This window comes from Melopsittacus undulatus, chromosome 3 (genome assembly GCF_012275295.1).
Source record: "Melopsittacus undulatus isolate bMelUnd1 chromosome 3, bMelUnd1.mat.Z, whole genome shotgun sequence".
NCBI classification, from domain to species: Eukaryota; Metazoa; Chordata; class Aves; order Psittaciformes; family Psittaculidae; genus Melopsittacus; species Melopsittacus undulatus.
In genome coordinates, this window is record NC_047529.1 from 94,991,245 (window position 1) to 95,013,167 (window position 21,923).

The window sequence follows — 21,923 nt, forward strand, 5'->3', positions numbered from 1 at the left end:
ATAAGTGCAAATGTCACTGAAATCCTTGGCTGAAAGCACAGAACATGAACAATACTCTGGCTCATGACTGCGGAAAAAAACTGTTCTCCATTTAAAATGTTTGTCATCAATGTAATCTCATCTTTAATTATAATTAATACAAGGGACTTTTAGGTGCTGGAATGATAAAACATTGCCAAGAGTTCAGTTTTTAGGAAGGCACACATTTCTGAATTACAGTGGAGACTGATCTTCAAATGGAACAAATAATAATGTATAAAGCTGTCAAAGGTACAGTGAACCGAAGACATTACAGTAGCAATAACAAATTGCTACAGTCAGGAAATATTCCATGAGTGACTTTCAGAAAGACATGGGGTTTTTTTCCTCTTCTAGTTACTGATTTGATTTTTTTTTCCTCAAATTGACCCAAGATCAATTAAAAGTATTGTTTAGATTTGTAGCTCCTGCCATTTAATCCCGCAGTAACTGTACACCAAAAGGTTCACCTTAAACTTATCTCACCCCATTTCCACTGATGTGTTAGCACTTGCTACTCCTCCCTCCTCAAATCAGCAGCCAGGCTGCTTGATCAGTTGCTAAAAAAGACAGGCCAGCATTATACTATGGCCAACATTATACTATGACCTCTTAGAATCAAAAGGCAGCTGACATTGAGGCCCAGGCAACAAGAATTATTTGAGATGCACAGGTCCAAGTAGTTGCCACTGTTTGCCTCTATATTTTCTCATCCTTGATGACAGCTATGCACCTGAATTTTTCTATGGCTGTGCTCACAGTTGGAGAGGCAGATAAAAAACTACTACTGTATAGCAGAGATTCACTTTGAAGTCTTTTCAACAGTGACCAGTGAGGAACATTTGTTGTCAGGATATACAATACAATTGTGATTGCACAGCCATGAACCTCTCCATCTGGTCTGCACACACCGAGTGTGCATCAGTTGAAGTCAATGCTCAACTTCAAGAAGTTCAGCAAGGTCCCTGTGGTTGGGCTGCCGCCTCTTTCAGTGTACTTGAAATGCAGCCTTTGTCATAATATAGTCCCAGATCTAGATAACTGTGCAAGTGAACTCTAGCTCAAGGCAGTGGTTAGAGAAGATTCTTATGCTGTATGAAGTTGCTGTATCTAGCCAGAAAGACCAAGTGACTGAATTTTGAAGTCATTGCTGGCATAGGAGTGTATTTTGCTGTTTTATATAGCTGTGACATGAAATATTTCATTAAATGAGAAATAAAGACTATTTCTTCATAGACAAGTTGCCTTTTAAACCACAGGTCACCAGAGACCTGAAATACTATAAAAAAAGCGCTAGCAGGATTGTAACCTAGAATGACAAAAGAGCACTTTGCCATGTCTCGTATATAAACTGGGGGCAGTTACTTGGAAGGGCGAGATCACTGCTCGAGTTGGGCTGGGTATCAGTTGGCAGGTGGTGAGCAGTTGTATTCTCTTCCCTTGTTATTCCCCTTATCATTAGCATTATTGGTGGCAGCAGTAGTGATTTGTGTTATACCTTAGTTACTGGACTGGTCTTATCTCAATCTGTGGGAGTTACATTCTTTCGATTCTCCTCCCCATCCCTCTGGGAGCAGGGGGAGGAAAGGTGAGGAGTGAGCAAGCGGCTGTGTGGCTCTGGGTTGCTGGCTGGGCTTAAACTGCGACAAACTACTATCAGAGTTTAATAATTTTTAACACAAATAACAGTGAAGAAGCAGTGATACTGGCTGTAAGATATATTTGTCTACAGCAGCAGCCAGAGACAAATGCTTGGAGTATCAAATAAACAGATTTTACTCACAGTCTGGATGTTAGCATGTTGAAACCAACAAAATTGCAACTGCACTCTGCTATCCACATCAGCACAAAAACATAATAATGTGATTCTTGATTTTGTGTGTATATATACTTCATGGAGCAGCACAATTCATCTCACCCAACCTTATCTGTCTAAAGAGTGGATATTTACTTGAAGGCACTCCTTAAACCTCTTATAACCAATCCAGTTTTCTTAGATTTCTACTGCAAGACAGTATGGATGAGCTCCTTGTCTTTTCTTTGGGTACAGAGAAAGGCTAAAAACTGATTTAGATTAGATACATAACTAAAATTAGGAGAAATTATAGCATTTTGTAGGCTAAATCTTTTATTTGACTATGTATATAATGTCTCTGAAGGAAAACATTACCCCCTTTTTTGTTTGGGTGGTTTGAGTTTTTGTTTGTTTCTTTCTTTTTGTTTTGGTGTTGTTGCTTTTTTGGTGTTGTGTAGTATCTAACCATGTGACAACAGGAACTGGATAAAGCACACAACTAAATCTCAAACCATTCCATTTCAAGGAATTATTCTCAATAATGCACTTAATGCTAAAGGACCTTGGAAAATTTACAATCTTTATTATCCTCTGGACATCAGAATACACAGCAGAAGTACAAACTGCTGCATTTGGGGAAACTGAGCAAAACAGAGCTTCACTGTGAACACTCACAAAAATGGTCCCAATATAAAGACTGATCTAGTTTCTAGTCAAAAATCTGTTCAGCTCCAACTGAAATTGTATCTTCTCACTAATTTTAAAAAATAAGGGCAGGGTCTTGGAAAACACAAAGGTTGATTTTGAATAAAATTAATTACCCAAGGTCACTTACAAAGTCAGTCACTGACTTGAGAATTGAAACTTGATACCATCTTCCTTCTTCACTTGGGCATGTAAGACTAAATGAACAAAGATTTAGAAAATACAGCAAGAGACATAAATTTCACTGATAAGAAACTTGCAAAGTGTTTTTATGAATATGAATAAATAAGTATATATGTAGCTAAGTACTAATGCATATAAAGTTTATATGCCCTTCATGTAAACTTAAATGTATACTTCCCACACATTACTTTTAAAGCATTACAAAATATGTAGTAGGAAAGCTACAATGGAAATTACTTGTCCTGCACTTTTACTGTAAGTTGAAGTGTGCACCTCAGGAGTTATTTCCCTGCTTTCAGTGGTACCTAGTTTGTGTTCAGCAGCTGGCAGGCATACTCAGCAAGATTGGACTTTGAGAGTAAGAAGAAGCTACAACCTTTATAAGTGTTTGTTAGAAGAAGGATTCCAGATTTTTTGCTGCGATGACTACAACTGAAAAAATCCTCAACACCTAAGAACTTATTTGAAGGCATAAAGCTTCTCTTAGCCAAACTGGAATGTGCATTTTTACCTGTAACAAAGATTTATGAGATGGATTGCTTTTGACTAAACCATCATATTTGCAAACCAATGTTGTAATATAATCAGATAACAGTAAACTCCCATATTTACAGAATCACAGTGCTGACTCTGCTACCCTTGATGACCCAAAATTGCTGCTGTTGCCAAAGTGTTGCCAAAGACTTTGCCTTTTAGAATTTTTCCAAGATGCCTTGGAAATTTGTCTCGGTATCTGGGGTATTTCAGCAGGGATATTATTGGATAATTTTGTCAGCTGATGACTTAAAAGCATCTAAATCCATCAATTCTGTAATTTTAAAAACAGTATTTCAGAAAAAAATCATTTCCCACTGTAGCTGAGCTGCATTGTTACATGACTTACAGCTTACAGTGACTGAGATCAGTGGAAAAAAACCCACACTGTTTCCAAGTTAGTCATGTAAACAGCTGCATTTATAAAATCTCTGCCACAGAGAACTGAAATGCAGTACTGTAAGGACTACTGCAGACTATATCTAATCATCCTAGACTGAAGCTAAGAGTAAAGATGTCTTTTTCATAGACACCAATACACCTCTCTACATTTCCTCATTGTAGAGAAGAGGAAAACACAGAATCTCAGAACACAGTCACAAAGCGCTTTCCAAACAGTGTCATCCCCACAGGGAATTTTGCCAATGGACAAAAAGGATCTATAGAATATGAACTTTAACCACAAGTACAAATTTCAAAGAGAAAATTAATTAATTTTAACCTACATATTAGATTATTGTTTTAATCAATACATGCACATATAATTTCACCACAATATTTTTTGATGTTGTATGTTGACTGTTACAGTGAAGTGTACTTCAGCCTGTGGATCTTGTTTCTTACACTACTTGTCTACCCTGTCACAACCTGTTAAGCAATCTTTAAAGAATCTTTAGTCTGCTTATTTTTCTTGTCTCTGCATCCACAGGGTTGCCCTTCCCCAAAACTAATCTATGATTTCATGGCACTTCAGTGAGCACCTTTAAAAGAAAGACAAAAGGAGGTCTTTCTTCACTTCCCTTCATGGCCTCTTCACCAGGCACAGAATGCCAGCAAGTTTTGCACATGGAGAGGAAGTAATTTAGCATTATGTCATAAGCCTGAAACTTTTCTGTGTTCTGTTTTTTGAACTGTTTATTGATAAAACAAAGTATACATTATGTATTCAATGGGTGTGCATTGGCTTAAACAAAACTACATACAAAACTGTCCTACCCAACACAGAATTTAAACATTCTTTTTCTTTTTTTTTTTTTTAATTTTAGCTGCACAGCAATTATTTCAGGAATCATATCATGGTCCATTTTCATCAATACCATTATTACAATTTCTAAACTCCTGGGAACATATTTAGCTATGGCTTATGACTCACCCAAACCAGACATTTCTGGAAAGAAGAGAAAGTGTACATATAACTAGAGACAAACTGCATAAACTGCTTTGAAGACAGCCTTGTTTTGTATATTCCATTTGATCTCTCACCCGGCTTGGGAGCCAAAATTATTCTAGCTGGGCTGTATAAATGTGAAGCAACTTATTGTATAATTAAACCAGGCTAGGCTGAGTCATGGTAAAAAGTCACACCAAACAAAATTTTATCTATTACAACTGACCTACTACACCAAGAATTTGTGGAAGAGAGCATAAAAACTTCAACAGTCATCCAAGGGGACTGAAGTGCTGAAAATGTCTGGTAGTTCTTGAGTATTATTGATGCAGGTGTTTGTCAGAATTCATTTAACATTATTATGAGAATAAGCATAGCCTTCCTGTAGCATCAGACAAGTGATTTCAGTAAAAGTTCCAAGATTATTCTTTCAAACAGAAAAAAAATAAAGCCTTCCTTTCAGCTTAAAGTCATGTTAACACTCATGTTCAGAGTTCCTGAATCTCAAAATTATCTGAATCACAACTTGGAACTCAAAGTGGTTCCTAGCTTTACAACCAATGCACATTTTAGCAAGAAATTCTTCTTATGATGTTGTCAACATTTCCTGCTTTTCTTCAGAGCTGTCTTCATAGCAACATAAACAACACTGAGGGCAGAGGTAATTTTCTTCTCTATTCTGGCCATTCAATTAGTAGCAAAAGATAAGGAGGGGAAGCTGTTGACCAGCCTTGGAAAATTCTATTTTATTGACAAGGAATATCTTCACTCAACCTACCTTTTCTTGATTCTGGCAGAAAAGACAGTCACATTCAAAGCAATACTGGCGCATCAGTTGCTTTTGGCGTTCACGGGTGGGCATCAGCGATTCAATATAACTGATGGTGAGCTGTGTGCAGTACATACAAAACCAGAGTTGGTATGTTTTACAGAAATTCCATGTTCAGTGTATGTATAGTAAGGTAACACTTCTGGATACAACATTTTTTCAGCACAAAATAAAATTTCATCTTAACAGATGATTTCCCAGAAGAAATTGACTACTTTTACAAAAGGGAAAAAAAAGGCCAAAAATAATTTCCATGAAGAAATACTTTTTAGCATTTCCACATAAATATTTTTTGCACTATGAATGCCTCAAATTATCACTATTTCATTTTTTCATCCTAATTTGGAATAAAAAGAAAGAAAGAGAGAGACAGGAGAGAGAATCAGCTCAGTATCTGAATTCCCTGTGTATGAAATCTTTTTCAGTCTAGCTCCAAAGCTCAATATATATTTAGCACTGGTGTTATAGAATGTTCAGCTATCTCCAAAATTTCAGGGAAATTTTAGGGAAGCCTCTACTTTCTGACAAATATTTGTTTGAGCTCTTATGTCATACCCATCCTCAGTTTGTCTGTGATGTTTCCTTTGTGACCAAAGAAGCACAAAAGCACTGCAGTCAAAGTTGTTAAAACTATTGACAAGAAAAAACACTAAAATGATAAAAGAAAATGGTTATATCTGTGCCATTTTCAACTCCCTACGCTGTACAGAGTGAATTCCAATTAACTAGAGAGAAGTCTGTAGCTTATTCACTTTGATGCCTGACAGAAGGAATTTTACAGGCCTAACTATTTGTAGAGTTCTTCAAATGTTTGAAGTGCTGCACAGGCACAAACTAATGATAAGGGAAAGAATATAACAAAATAACAGTCCAACTCAGATCAGCATTTAGTATTACACGCTACTGAGTGATTACACTCAACACACTTTGAAACACTCCAGAGAGGCCAAAGCTAAAAAAAATAATCAGGTTACATTATTTCATCCTGTGCCTAGACACTTCAGCTAACTGGGAGAATTTTCATATGGTTCTCAGTTAAATCATGAGAGTCCACTCAAGGAAATTACAGGAAAACCTAACCAATTTGTAGTAATGGCTCTGAAATCCATTGTCAGAACCTGCCTTCTGCAAATTAGTGAGCATTCTAATTAAATGAGCAATTAACAAGCAACTAAAACAATGCCTGAATTTTTTTTACTTATTACTACAGTGTAATTTGATTACATATTGAAGGACGACTGTATTAGAAGAATACTACCGAGATGGCAAGGTCAAGCATTTAAAATGATCATAAGCAGAAAGCCTTTGGAAAAACATAAATACAGTCTCATAATTGAAGATTAATAGTATAATTAATGACAGAGACAGATTAGAGTTCCACAGACTCTCAAGAATTAGAAAGTGTGAGAACTTTGTTATGTTTTGCATTCTATATAATTTTGTTCTGCCCCAGCTTGTTTGTGTCTGACCCTAGAGGGAATTAGCTTCACCATTGCTGGTTTACAGCAGAACAGTCCATACTAATCACTTACACAGGAGCTGTAAGCTTCTCTCTGAGCTTTCTGCAGTGAATGGGTAGAAACAGTTTTGCCTGTTTCTTTTCCACTCTTTTCTCCCAAGCCTGGTCTCTTCTGACACATTCACTCCAATATGTCTCTCTTCAATTCTTTGCCTCTGTCTTTACTCCTGCAAACTCTCCCCAAGGGTCCCAGATTCCTATAGCCCCAGAAGGAGTCAGGACAAAGGAGGAGTTTGCTTGGTAGATGAGGACTGGGTTAGGGATCAGCTATGCAAACTGGACATCTATAAATCGATGGGTCCAGATGGAATGCACCCACGGGTGCTGAGATTGCTGGTGGAGGTCATTGCTAGGCCACTCTCCATCATCTTTGGTAAATCGTGGGAAATGGGAGAGGTGCCTGAGGATTGGAAGATGGCAAATGTCACACCAGTCTATAAGAAGGTAAAGAAGGAGGACTCGGATAATTATAGACCGGTCAGCCTTACCTCCGTCCCTGGAAAGGTGATGGAACAACTTATTCTTGACTCCATCTCTAGGCATATCAAGGATGAGGGGGTTATTAAGAACATACAACAGGGTTTTATGAGGGGGAAGTCATGTTTGACCAACCTTACAGCCTTCTATGAGGAAGTGACTAGGTGGAAGGATGATGGTAGAGCGGTAGATGTAATTTCCTTTATTTCAGTAAGGCATTTGATACTGGCTCCCACAGCATTCTCATAGATAAGCTAAGAAAGTGTGGGCTTGACGATCAGGTAGTGAGGTGGATCAAGAACTGGCTGAATGGAAGAAGGCAGAGAGTTGTGGTCAATGGGGCAGAATCTAGCTGGAGGCCTGTGACTAGTGGAGTCCCTCAGGGGTCGGTGCTGGGACCAGTGCTGTTTAATATTTTCATCAACGACCTGGATAAGGGAACTGAGTTTGCTGATGACACTAAATTGGGAGGAGTGGCTGACACACCAGAAGGTTGTGTTGCCATTCAGCGAGACCTGGACAGGCTGGAGAGTTGGGCACGGAGAAACTTGATGAAATTCAACAAGGGCAAGTGTAGAGTCTTGCATCTGGGGAAGAACAACCCCATGTACCAGTACAGGTTGGGGTTGACCTGCTGGAAAGGAGTGAAGGGGAAAGGGACCTGCGGGTCCTGGTGGAGAGGAGGATGACCATAAGCTAGGAATGTGCCCTTGTGGCCAAGAAGGCAAATGGCATCCTAGGGTGCATTAGAAAGGGTGTGGTTAGTAGGGCAAGAGAGGTTCTCCTCCTCTACTCTGCCTTGGTGAGGCCGCATCTGGAATATTGCATCCAGTTCTGGGCCTCCCAGTTCAAGAAGGACAGGGAATTGCTTGAAAGAGTCCAGCGCAGAGCCACAAAGATGATAAAGGGAGTGGAACACCTCCCTTACGAGGAGAGGCTGAGGGAGCTGGGTCTCTTTAGCTTGGAGAAGAGGAGACTGAGGGGTGACCTCATCAGTGTTTACAAATATGTAAAGGGTGGGTGTCAGGATGATGGAGCTAGGCTTTTTTCAGTGATATCCAGTGATAGGACAAGGAGCAATAGGTGTAAACTGGAGCATAGGAGGTTCCACATTAACATCAGGAAGAACTTCTTTACTGTGAGAGTGACAGAGCACTGGAACAGGTTGCCCAGGGAGGTTGTGGAGTCTCCTACGCTGGAGATATTCAAGGCCCTCCTGGACAAGTTCCTGTGTGATGTACTCTAGGTTACCCTGTTCTTGCAGGGGGGTTGGACTAGATGATCTTTTGAGGTCCCTTCCAACCCTTGGGATTCTGTGATTCTGTGATTCTGTGATATTTGAAAAATCATGGCAATCAGGTGAAGTTCACAATGACTGGAAAAGGGGAAATATAACCTCCATTTTCAAGAAGGGGAAAATGGATGACCCAGGGAACTACAGACCAGTCAGTCTCACAGCAGAGGTTTAGATTGGTTCTAAGGAAGAAATTCTTTACTGTTAGGGTGGTGAGGTACTGGAATGGGTTGCCCAGAGATTGTGAATGCTCCATCCCTGGCAGTGCTCAAGGCCAGGTTGGATGAAGCCTTGGGCGATATGGTTTAGTGTGAGGTGTCCCTGCCCATGGCAGGGGGGTTAGAACTAGATGATCTTGAGGTCCTTTCCAACCCTAAGTATTCTATGATTCTATGATTCATGTCTCCTTGAAATTTGCAAGTGTTTGCTGTCAAAATCATTCTACACACAGGCTTTTTCTCCCATCTCTCATACTCTGCATAAACACCATTGGTTCCTATTGGTTCTGACTCATGTTCCACTGGGATTTAGGTTCAGGTGTCAGACACAGTAGGAATTTTCTGGGAAAAATCATTCGTGTGAAATTAGTCTAGTCTTTGCCAAAATACGTAAGACAATGGTTTAAACCCTATCATTACTGTTGAAACCATTATTAAATAGGGTTCAATTCTAATACTGCAAAAACAAACACATAGCCAGCATTGAACATGGTTTGTTTATCTTCACCCTGTAGGGTGAAGATAAATATCCCGTTATATTCTTTATACTTTTTTTCATTTTTTGGCCTTTTTTTTTTTCTCCGGTATTGCAGAAACCTTGGAAGTAGGAACAAGTTTGAAAACAGAAATTTCTTTTTCAGAGGTTACTGATCAGTTGTAGATACAAATAGTCATGCAACAACCTGTTCTGGATTACAGCATATGACTGGGCAGAAGGTGGAGAAGAGATTTCATTACCGTGATACCTCCTTTTACTGTTCTAACAACACAGGGTTTCACTTGCTGTCAGAGGCCCAAGTCCAAATTCCCAATCCTGCCAGCAGAAATCCGTAAGTGAAAAAGTGTTTGTAGCTGGCAGACTGAGTGGGAAAATGTAATTAGAATATTTAGAAACATGACCAACTTAACAGTGACTAAGTCTGTACTCATCATTTAATAGTTTAAACATAAAAATTCTGTATTCAAGTTTCTCTCCTACACTTGTTTTAATTTTGGATCCCTTCATTTGATGCAAGGCTCATTTAACTTGTACGTATTTAGGAAATATGCCCATTTATCAAAGGTTGTCTTAATGGTATTTGCATGTGGGATGTATGGTATTAATTAAAACATTATTTCAACTGACCAGAGCTTGCCTCTTTACTGCATTGCTTATAAAGAATGCAGTAAATCTTTTCCCTCAAACTGGAGAATGTACATTAAATAACATTTATGAAGGCAAGGAATTATTTAACAGCTGTGAGACTTACTGCCTCTCAAGATTTTCTCCTTAGAAATGTAGCATTGTCTGAGCCCTGCTTCTCTCTCTGACATAGAAATTCTTTAACCATGGTTATGGTGGTTAGTTTCTCATGTTCCTCATCTGCCAAACAAGGTGGGCACAATTTTTCAGTACTGCCATGCTGCATTGGACTTAATTTATATTTTTTTGTAACAGACTACAAACTAAAAATTTTATTGACAGAGGATTTTGTAGAAATTTGAAGTAAATTATTTTAATGCAAATTGGAGGGTAAAAAAGTGAGTCCTCTTGGTTTTACAATCATGGGTCTCCAGGTTTTAGAGAGGCCTGTGTACAAATACCTGTTCCTGAGACAGGGTTATGTAAGTGAACAATCTGTGCTCTTTCTGTTTTAGCATATATGATCAAAATGCCTTTTAACCCAAGGAAAAAAAATGGTTTTCAAAAATGTAATGTGACAAAATGTAATGTGTCAAACATGCAGAGATATAAAACTTCTCATAGAATTATAACAACTTAGATATTACATACTTTGGTTGAAATCTGTCATGAAGACAGACTTAATTTCTGACAATTTGAAACTATTATTTTTATTAAGTATTAAATTTTAAAACTGCGTGTTCTATAAGAATATGGTTGGTTATCTGACTTTATCTGACTTTCTGCAGAAAGATTCATAAATGAATTCTCAAGCTGATGGGAATCCATGCACCCATTTTGGAGCAGAACTGGTCATCAGCTAATACACATCCTGTCTCTCAGCAGGACTAATCACAGAATCATAGAATAGTTAGGGTTGGAAAGGACCTTAAGATCATCTAGTTCCAACCCCCTGCCATGGGCAGAGACACCTCACACTAAACCATGGCACCCAAGGCTTTGTCCAACCTGGCTTTGAACACCAATTTGAACTATGCAGTGAGCTAACCACAGCTATGCAACTTCTGATTTGAGAAGAGCCTGCAAAACACCAGGCAGAGACAGTAATTAATGAAAAGACAACTGAAATTATAGCACACATTTTGATGCTGTTTAAAGTGGTTACTTAAGGGTAGGGAAATAATGAAGACCTCTTCTGAGCAGGCTGCTTGTCTCTTTGAGAAAGTAAATTAGCTGATAGATTACCTTGTCACTGAAGGTGGTCACTTGGTGATCTCTAGATGAATAATTTTTGCCTTCTTATAATCCTTCCCCATGTCTTACCTTTCTTTGCAATACTTATATTTCATTAGGATGCTTGGAACTAGATGATCTTAAAGTCCTTTCCAACCATAATCATTCTATGATTCTATAATTATTGTAAAGAATAAAGTGTAAAAAGAGGAAAAGCTGAAATAGCACTACAACTAGAAAAGTTAGAAAAGCTGAAATAGCACTACAACTAACATTACCTTGAGGAGGTAACAGGTGTTATAATTATCTGCTAGAAGTAAGTTTCAGAAAATACTGTAGTCTTTTAAGTGGAGATAAACAGAATAAAATCCCCATGAAAATCTATTATTTCTTTCTTCCTGCTATTAAATTCAATTATACTAAAAAAAACAGTACAGAGTCTAGAGTGTTAGGAGACCCTTTCTAGCCACCTCAACCTCCACTCTATGCATGTGGATCAACAGTTGTTCTCAAGCCTGTTCTCCCTTTATTTCTTCTGTCCTCTCTACTGCTTCCTGTTTCATTCCCATTATGCCAGTTGCAGGACAGAAAGCTCTTAAATTTAGTGGTGATTCTTACCAACTGGTCAAGCACTAGAATTTGGGGTATTAGTATAGACCTGTGGGACCTTATATGAATTATAACAGAGCCAAGCAGGGATGGATAAGGAAAAACAGAAAGATTACCATGCCTGGAGAAAGTTACCTATTAGAGCTAAATTTGCACATTAAAAATTCTACATGAAATGGCAATTGGAAATGTCATTTAAACAGATAAATAAGTTTTATAATGGTAGAAATAAAAGCTGATATTTTGAACATCAACCAAATCATTCATTGGCAAAAGCCAATGTGAATGTAGTATATTTTTGTTTAAAATGGTAACTTTCCGCCCTCAGAGAGCTTGTAATTCCACAGAAACACATTAGTATAAAACTCAAATAACATACCTAAAGATAAATCTGCTTTTTTGGCTTCCAAAGCAAAACTTAAAATCAGCCACTTCTCCATCTTGCCAGCTCTCAGTATTTTATTATGGCTCCTGCAATACACTTTGTTTTCTTAAAGCTTCAACATGGAAAAGCATGCAATTATGTATGAATCCCTTCTTTCAATGCCTGCAAAAAACTGATGTTAATGCCTCATGATCTCTTAGTGTTTCAGGACTGGCAACATTTTCTGCCACAAAGGCCTAGATGGCTAAAACTTCTGCATATGACTTTAGGAGTGATTAGTTTTCCAAATGCAAAGCACCATCAAATTTAGCACTTTCATTCTGTAAGGATTCAGGCAAACATTTTCTGTCTCGGGAGTCCTGATTTTCTACAGCCTGAGATATATTTTGGCCTTAGGACTGGAACGAATTTTAAAGCCCAAACCAAAAGTCAATTAAAACCCACTAAATGCCACATGCCTTCCTGTCAAAAACATGCAAAGCCAACAATATCTGCCTAGACATGAGACTAAAACTGAACTGAAAAAATCTGCATTCTAAACATAAAAACTTTGAGGGTCTCAATTTTGTATGTTTTTTACCACTGACTTGATAAATATAATTACTTTGTATAGCTTGAGCACTCTAAAATGTGGTTGAGCATAAACATTATTCCTGAATACATCTACATTGCACTGCAGCAGTTATGTCCCATGTAATAATACCTCTTTTTCTGGTTTACAACCAAAATTGTACTGGTGCCTCCCTCTTTATATAATTGTGAGGTGACCACAATGGTCACTTACCTCAACACCTTGTGTATCTGTTTTCCCTGTGATAATGGGTGGTCAACAACTCCTTAACATGAGTAAATTGTTTCTGACAAAGAGCACTACAAATGTGCAAAAATATCTTTATTTCTCACTGCCCTAGTGGTCACATCATATTGCAGTGGCTGATGCTTTCCTGGAAAGGGTCCAGAAGCCCTATCAAGTTTATTCCTGTATGGATAGTAAAGCCACAGTCCTCTTCTACTAATCCAAGCTTGACTTGCTACTTAGTTTCTCATTTCTCACAAATCTTAGTGCTTATTTACTTCTTTTTAATTATTACATAAGGCATCTCATTCTATTTCAATCTACTGTAAGTTTGAACAGGATAAAGCAAATTTTCTACTGCATAAGCAGTAGAAATTATTTCCATGCTCTTGTTGCCTAGTGACATGTAACAATGTTCATCTTACCACCTCCGAGCACTTGATTTATTCAGAAAACCCAATCAGATTGCTCCCTAACATGTATTTTCTCTCCCATTAGCTCAGATCATGACCTCAGTAACATAAATTAAAACTCACACTGTAATGGGTAATGTGGTTTCTTGTACATAGGTGTGTAAATTCAACACATGGCTATAAAGAAAACCAAATTCACCCTGCTTCAGGCAAACAGTAAGGCAATGTGGAAAGAAGTTGTACCAAAGCCACCATGAAGAAAACAAAATGAAAAGCAGTAGCAGTTATGTAAGAAAAAAAGTAACTAGATGTTGAAAAGAATATTAACTGCTGACTTGTACATAACCTCATGATAATTTTCATTTCCTTCTTCCTCTCGTAACAGATCTAAATTAATATCACTTTATATCTTTACTTTTTCACTTATGCCCATTTTTTCTTAGATACATCCTTATTCAAAGAAGCATGTACTTCTGACTGACACTTCTATTTCCAGGTCACTCAAGAGAGGGCATGTTTTAACACAGTGTAGATATATGTATTTATATATAAAACCTTAACATATTTCTTAAGGCAAGTTTTCCTTTCAGTACCAAAACCAGAAGCAATATTCACAACAAAGGCACAAGAACATGAGCTTACCAGAAAATTCTGACCTTACTTTACTGCCTCATTGGAGGCAAAGGTTTTTAGGAAATATAATATGCCCACACAACGTGCAGTCATTTTAAAGGCTGTATTCACACAGAACTGGTCCTAGCTGCCCTGTTTTATAACTTATATTTATTTCCTAATTGCTTTGCAAATGACTTGTAACTCACACCGTATCTGTTTCACCACTGATTTTAAACTAGAGACTTCTATGGGTTACAGACTACTAACATTAAGTCTAAAACTGGGTCACAGCTTCACAGCCCAGAGCACAGTCTGCATGGTGGTCATGCCTGCAAGGAATTCTACTTCACTGCTCACTCCAGAACCACCCAAGGCCATCCGAGGGTCCCTCCCACTCTGTAGAAGCTGCTTGTTAAAAAGAATTGCTTTATGATATTTATATAGAAAAACATACCCACATATAGAAAAATAGGATAGCTTCAGAATTTAGAACTCTAATAATTAACCCAAATGAAATGGGAAATTTAATGGGAAGACATTAAATTCTACTGGATTTTTAAACAAAAATCTCATCTGAGTGAATTGGGAAGCCAGGAGGAAAGTTATGGTGTACAGATAAAATGGAAGAAAGGTATCTAACATTTGGCTTCAACAAGAATGCCAGAGTAAAAGATGTCTACACTCAAGAGCTCCACAAAAGCATACTGCATCCTAAAATATTTCTCTTGGCAAAAAGGTAAGTATGCAAAAGCATTTCTGTTGTTTTCCCACAATGTTTTGCCTAAAAAAGTATTTTTCCATTTACTTATTTTGATGCCTACTCTCTTAGGGAGAGGATACATTGAAAAAGAAAATAATAGGGAGTAAAAGAGATTACAACTTCTAAATTTGAACACAAATACCCTTCATCTTCCCAAAGTTTGCAGCAGAGGTGTGAACCATATTTACATTAGGTCATGATTTTGAAATTACCAACAGCTAGGACTGCATTGGTCACTACCGCATGTAAAGTTACATATATAAACATGTCTTTGCAGGCCTTACTAATCAGATTCATTATTGCATTGCTGCAAAAAAAACATTTACTTTGAAATGCTTACCCAGCCAGAAATAATTATTTTCAAACTAGTACAAATGCTGTCTTAAAAACGAAGCTGAGAATATTTTAGACCAAATCAGAAATCTTTTGAAAGGGGTATTTCGAAGTCTTTTCTAATGAAATCGGCAAGAAAACAAAACTTGTCTTGCTACTTTCACTGGCAATGAAAGGTTTACTACAGCAGTATGGCTGCAGCCTGACAAATGCTTATTGTTGCAATGACTTAGTGAACACTGCATTCCACCCAGAAATATCATTAAGTGTTTCCATCAGGGTAAAGACATTCAAATACAAACAAAATGAAGTGCCTAGAGGAGGAAAGGAGGAACAAGAATTTATCAAGACTGCTAGTGATTTATGAGAAGTAATGATTATGGGGCCCAGGCAGTGTGAAGAGATGATTCTATTTATCATTTTCCCCCTGATAGCTATGTGCTAGAGAGTGGCATCAATATATCATCAAAATATTAAGCTGGTGGCCCTGCAGTCTGGATTTTATTTAGGAAGATGTCATTGTTGCAGGTGTCTGTGATGGAAGGGAGGACAAGTTAATTACCTCTTCACCAATCTGGATCTCCTGGACAGAACGAAGTAAAAGCTGGTATCCTTCAAAAACGATCACGCAGTTTGGGTCACAGCTGTGGTTCAGTAAAGACATGCTGTGAGGGGTGGTAGAGGGGAAGAGAGAGAGAGAAAAAACTTTACAGAGGAGCCTCCACTGCCCTTCCCCTTTAATAATTTCCAAGTAGCCAACATGATTACATCTGAAGTATCAAGCAATTAAGTTACGAAACAAAATCCTTGGTAAATGAGCTGCTCACGGTTAGTGGGGGAAAATTAATACTTAGAAGATTTATATTCATTGCTAATAGGAGCCATGCCTGGGTGTCTTCACGTGTTTCTGCCAGGGTGAGAGGGGATGATGGCCTGATTCAGGGGAGAGGGCAAAGCAGGAAAGCAGGGAAGGAGGCAACCTGGACAGTTCAGAGCAAAAGGTTAATAACCTGGGACCATGTTTTTTTTCTGCTGCTTCTGCTCAGTTTCAGACTAACCTTGTCGGTTACCCTGATCGTCAGTGGAATTGTAGCTCAAAGGGGCCAGCAATTAACCAATATTTCCTATCAGGTAGAAAATGGAGTATACTGTGTCCCAAAACCAAAGTATTTGGTGTATAGAGTTGAAAGAAGAGATAAAGCCATTGCCGCTGTTTTATGCATATCTTGGTTCAGCCTCTGTTCTTGTGGTGTGTTATAGCTGAAGCAGCACAGTCCATTGCACAGCTGCTGCCACTCCCAGGAGACACACGCGCTGCTGGATCTCCTTGACACAGATATGCCCTTGCCTCTTTTTTCAAGCAGACTGTTAAGACAACATCCACTATATGCTTTTGAGTCCCATGTTTCATTAGCTGAGAAACAACTGACTTTGCCTGGCCAACATCAGTCCCATAAGGATTGACCCATTGAAAGAAAAATTCTGGCATCATCAGGCTGAAAGAACACTTGGCTTATCCAGCTCCTGGCTGCCTTTGTTTGCTTTCCTTGTCTGCCTAACTCAGCAACTCAAAATCCCAACTATTGCTGGCAAACCAAGGATGTTGCCAAGGGGCAGAGCTCCCCACCAAAACTGAATGTTTATTCAGTTTTGGACACTTAAAGGAGGTATCAGCAGGAGTTGCTATCTGACATCTTTCTGGCCTAGTAAAATACCTGTGGTTAATGTCCACACGAAGCCAGTAATGTACACTGGGAGATAGTGTCTATTTAACTTATTGTGAGATCAGTGGGCGTACTCCCAAAGCTGGTGGCAAGGTGATGCAGAGAAGGATGGCAGGATTTGATCTATTTTAAAACAGGCTGGGATACTGAAGCTATCAAGCCATGCAACAATGCACAACCTCCTGAAGAGACTGAACAAAGCACTTTCAATCAAATTTAACCTCCAGGAAACACTAGTGGGTTTGATGACAACTTCATCTGGAAGCATAAGAATTCATCTGGAAGGCCATTTGCCTAGGATTGGGGAACTACGGGTTTAAGCTCACAATTTTCCCAGCTCAGAGTGATTTTCTACAGCAAAACTTGAACTACTCTGAACTGACTTGGGAAAGAGTCTATGGCATGCCTTGGCAATGCATTATCACAGAACACAGATGGTCACTTTCTTTGCAGTCAGGGGTTGGTTTGTTTTTAAGCAACAGAAAACATTTCAATAATAATATTTCTCCAAAGTAATATTCAATTTCTTCCCAAGTATGTGAAAGGATTTGTTTCCATTCCCCTAGAAAAATAAATAACTTTTCTGTACTTTCCAAAGCACTAATTCCCATGTCCTCTTCAACAAATTTCGCTTATCTTTACCATAAGGTAGGCCTCAGATACTAAGTGTCCTTAGTCAAATCTTACATGTGTGACATTAGTAGAAAAAGAAACAACACTGAAAGGCCCACTGAGATATTGACAATATAGTTCAACTGTGTATTATGAAAAAATTGAGATGGTAAAACACCATTTTAATTTTTCACATTAACAATAAGAGGTAACGAATTCTATGAAGGAAAAACCTTCAAAGGGACATACTTCTTAAATAATACAAACAAAAAATAATAATATGAAATTCAAATATTAACATCCATCTCTCAAGAGGCTTAGCTTTTCACCTTACTGGTGTCTTAGTTATGGTAATTTACTAATAAATGCGTTCAATCTTTATTTTAATTGCCAGTTCAGAAGGCTCTCGGCTGCAAAATATCTGCATTATAAAGCAATGCTGAATGCGTTTCCATTTTCTAATCCCAGTCACGCATTTTTTATGTCAGCATTTATTCTTACTTAGAAAATACTTCCACCTCTATGAAAATAAAATACAAACATGTATCTTACTTAAACTGTAATTGGGACTATTAAGACTGTTTTCAACTTTTTTATCCTCCTTTAATTTATTCCCATTTCCCAGTTTCTCATTTAGAAATGTTACCTGCTGCTTTGTTGGCCGTTACAACTACCTAGGAAAAAAGACAAAAAAAAAAACCCCTAACATAGATTTTGCCTGTGAATGAAACAGTGTCCACAGTACCTGGGATACAGGCCAACACCAACATCCTGCATCTCCCCATTACTGATGGTGAAACAGTTACAGGTCACCTGTAAAAACAAGGAAAAAAATCCAGGATTACCAGAATCATTTGAAAACCCCATACTCAAGTGAAAAAAACTTTCAAAATAAATTGAAGGGGCAATTGGTAATTGGATGGGAAACATTCAAACCCAACACTGGTGCTCTTTCATTTTAGAGCAACCACATCTGGGACACACTCTCCTGTAAAACTGCAGTGAATTAAAAGCAGAAATATCAGTATCCTGCAAAAATGTGGGGTTAAACACATGCAGAGGCCCTACCTTCCTGTCCAGAGTGTGGGGGAAAAAAAGGCATACTACACAGAGTCTGAGGAGCTCAGCCCATAGACAACCTAGCAGATGACAGTGACTGCTGATAAAAAGAGTGTCTGTTTCTATGCAGGGACTCCACTGATGTCAGGCTGTCACAGCACCTTTTAATAAGTATCAGTGGAGCCCAAAGAATATGAGAAGTTTTGAAGTAAATAGCAGCCTTGACTGTGGCAGCCTGATATGGATATAAATTAACACAAAGACTGTGCAGCAGTGTATCTTTCACATTGTGGGTATTTTGGTTCAAAAGTAAAAGATCCCACAAAAAAAGCATGTTGAAATTGCTATTCAAAAGAAATGCAACCTTTCATTTAATCTCCAATATTCAGTTTGATAGTATTTTCATACAAAGCTAAAGTGGCTTCAGGTAAGAGTGGAGAATAGAAGTTCCTTGCAAGCTGATATAACCTTACCCCAAATTATCAGGCTTAAGTTTCTTGGTATTCGCCTCCAAGACAGATCAGCACTTTGTAAATGATTGCAAGTATCATTTGCATCAGCATAAACAAGAACCAGGACTCAGTTCCTTACGCACCTGATTTTTTTTTTTAACAGGTGATTTTTGTTTTATTTTTTAGATAACCTGTTGATCAGTTATCAATAATGTGATAATAATATATTTTATGTAGATAAAACACTGCCTGATCCTTCATATACCAGAAAAGTCCCAGGTCTCTTCTGCGTAACATTAGATTGTTAATATCATTAATTCATGTTAGAACAAAAAATTACTTAGAGTAGGATTTGGCATTCATGAAAGTTGCAATTTTAACCATAGAGTAATAATAATCCTGAACAGTAAATGCACACCTCTCCTTTAAAGAGTGATTCAGTAGTATATCTAATCCACTACGCTGACAAATTATTATTTATGAGATCATTAACCTTAAGGTGAAAATGAAATCCTCTTTCAAAATTTCTCACAAATTCTGACAGCAATGTTAATTTAAATAAATGTATATGCAGACGGGCATGTGTTTTTTTTAATGGTTAGACAATACTTTGATTTGTCTGTTATTTATGTGACCCATTCAAATGTTCCTGATCAATTACCAAAATCATACATCTTTATTATTTCTTTCCTGTTGGCATTGGATATAAAGTGTCAGATAAGCTCATTTAAAATGGCAATTATCCTGGTTCTAAAAATATTGACTTGATTTTGGTATTTATTGAAAAAATAATGCCTTCCAGGTAAAGGAGAAAACAAGCAAGCTTATGGGAACCTTAGTGCCCTCCAATGGATTATGAAGTAGCAGAGGTCAAACATCAGAACTATATGAATCCCTCTTCCTTGCAAATGTTCTATTATTACCGTAAAATGTTTATATTAACAATATTTAATTTTGACTTCTGTAGTTACAGATTGTTTCACCATTTTCTACTCAAAGTATGTATTCTATTATGTGAAAAGTTTTACACACAGAAGTCACAATAGTTTTTCTTTTTCTGAAACATGCATTAGCTTTTTATACTGGGATAAATACAAAGAAAAACGTGAGATGAAAGCATGCTCTGAGATTCAGACACCAGATTTTCAGGCACTCTGAGGTGGGATTAACCTCTTTGGAGACAATCTTTCCCCCCTTTTAAACTCAGGTATAAAAAAAAAAGAAAAGGGTGATACACACATAAAGTGCACTACAGATAATAGTAACCTCTGTTACGGATGCTTTCTGTCCTCAGCAAATGGAGAAATGGAGAGGGAGGAACTGATGGCAGTGGGAGGAAGATCTCATCTTTTAAGGTATAATTAATTCTGATTTAATGACAACCCTTCACGGACAGTCAGCAGCTGGTGACAGGTATCAAGTACAAAATCGTCATAGTCTATCAAGTGAGGATGGGTTGTTTTTTGTTTTCTTTAACATTTGTAATAAGTCTAAAAATCTACAGAATCTTCATTTCTATTTACGTAAACCTACAGGAGCTTTTAAATCTGTTAAAGAGCAATCCTACCATGGGGACTTCTGAGATTTCAATTCAAAAGTCCACCACAGGAGTTGATGTTGCAGACCACACCTGAAAATAAATCCATTTTCCTAGCTTCCCAGGGTTCATAGATGTAGCTGAAATAAATCTGGAGTATCTAACACTGCTGTAGGAGAGCTGCTTGCTCCTGAGGCACTTGCTTATGGATCAAAACCTACTGGATCTGGAAGTTAACTGATTCAATTTCTAGGGGGAAAAACCCAAACAAACCCACAAGAGAAAACAAACAATGTAATTGTCATGCATCACAGTATTTCCTTTAGGTTTCATGGTCACCCCGTGTTGTCTTTTTTCTGCTTAACTGACCCACCTTTTTCTTAAACTATAATCAGGTTCTAATTCTGTGTGATTCCAATTTTAAAATAAGAAATAATAAATAATTCTCAGCAATCTGGCACTTCAAAAAATAGGTTCTATCTTACAAAGGCATGGCCCTTGTCATCTTAACTTCTGCAGGATCATTAATCTCAGTTACTTAATTTGTGGTGTTGTTCAGCTTGTCCCTTTTGATTCTTCTATAAACTCCTCTCTATCCAGTTACACAGCACTAAACCTGCATATCCACATACAGAGACAGAACAGAGTACTCACAAAGGTTGTTACACTCACAGATAAGGGAAAATACCCACACATTTCAAAACTTCAAAGCTGCAAAGATGAATGCCTTGCCATTTCTAACATTTCTGAAATAACACATCTCCCAGCATGAGAACCAAGGGAAAACTCTCAGGGGAGAGCCACACACTTTTCAGACCTCCACAATGCAAAACTTAGGAATATCCTAGAGCTCTTCCAGGCTTATCATCATAGCCTGACTGGCTATACAGCTCACTAACAATTTAAAGAATCAATTCTCAGTGTTTGAGTTGGCTCTATGGCAATAAATCCTGCATGTTTATTTAAAAGCAGCAGCTATTTCAAACAACAAACAATATTATATAAACTGATTGAATTAAGTAAAAAGAGTTGCTCTTTTGAGAGACTGTGCATTTTAGAGGGCTATCCTGTACTCATTAAGGTAACCTAAGTAAGAGACATAATCTTTCACAGATTGGTAAATACACAGAGAGTATACCAATTATACTGACTGGCCATTATTCTCAGGCATACTTTAACAGCAAACAAAAAAATACTGCAATCTGTTAAAATTTATTTCCTCTCTGAGTGACACATGAAAACTCTGTAAATTTACCTCATAAGGAGGTCTCTGTTCTCAAGACGTCTGGAGCTACTGTCTGAGCAATCTCTGT

At 37.8% G+C, this 21,923-nt stretch overlaps 1 protein-coding gene across 2 annotated transcripts in view; it reads right to left on the reverse strand.

The window, feature by feature from the left end:
* The window catches only part of SMYD3 (SET and MYND domain containing 3), a 397,913-nt gene that overhangs the window by 67,089 nt on the left and 308,901 nt on the right, over positions 1-21,923 (reverse strand). For both annotated transcript variants that reach the window (XM_005146023.4, XM_031046269.2), the window contains exons 6-8: positions 18,308-18,375; positions 15,789-15,891; positions 5,401-5,511 (exon numbers count right to left, since the gene is read on the reverse strand). In XM_005146023.4, coding sequence (XP_005146080.2) covers positions 5,401-5,511; positions 15,789-15,891; positions 18,308-18,375 — 282 coding nt within the window. The remainder of the gene's footprint in view (positions 1-5,400; positions 5,512-15,788; positions 15,892-18,307; positions 18,376-21,923) is intronic.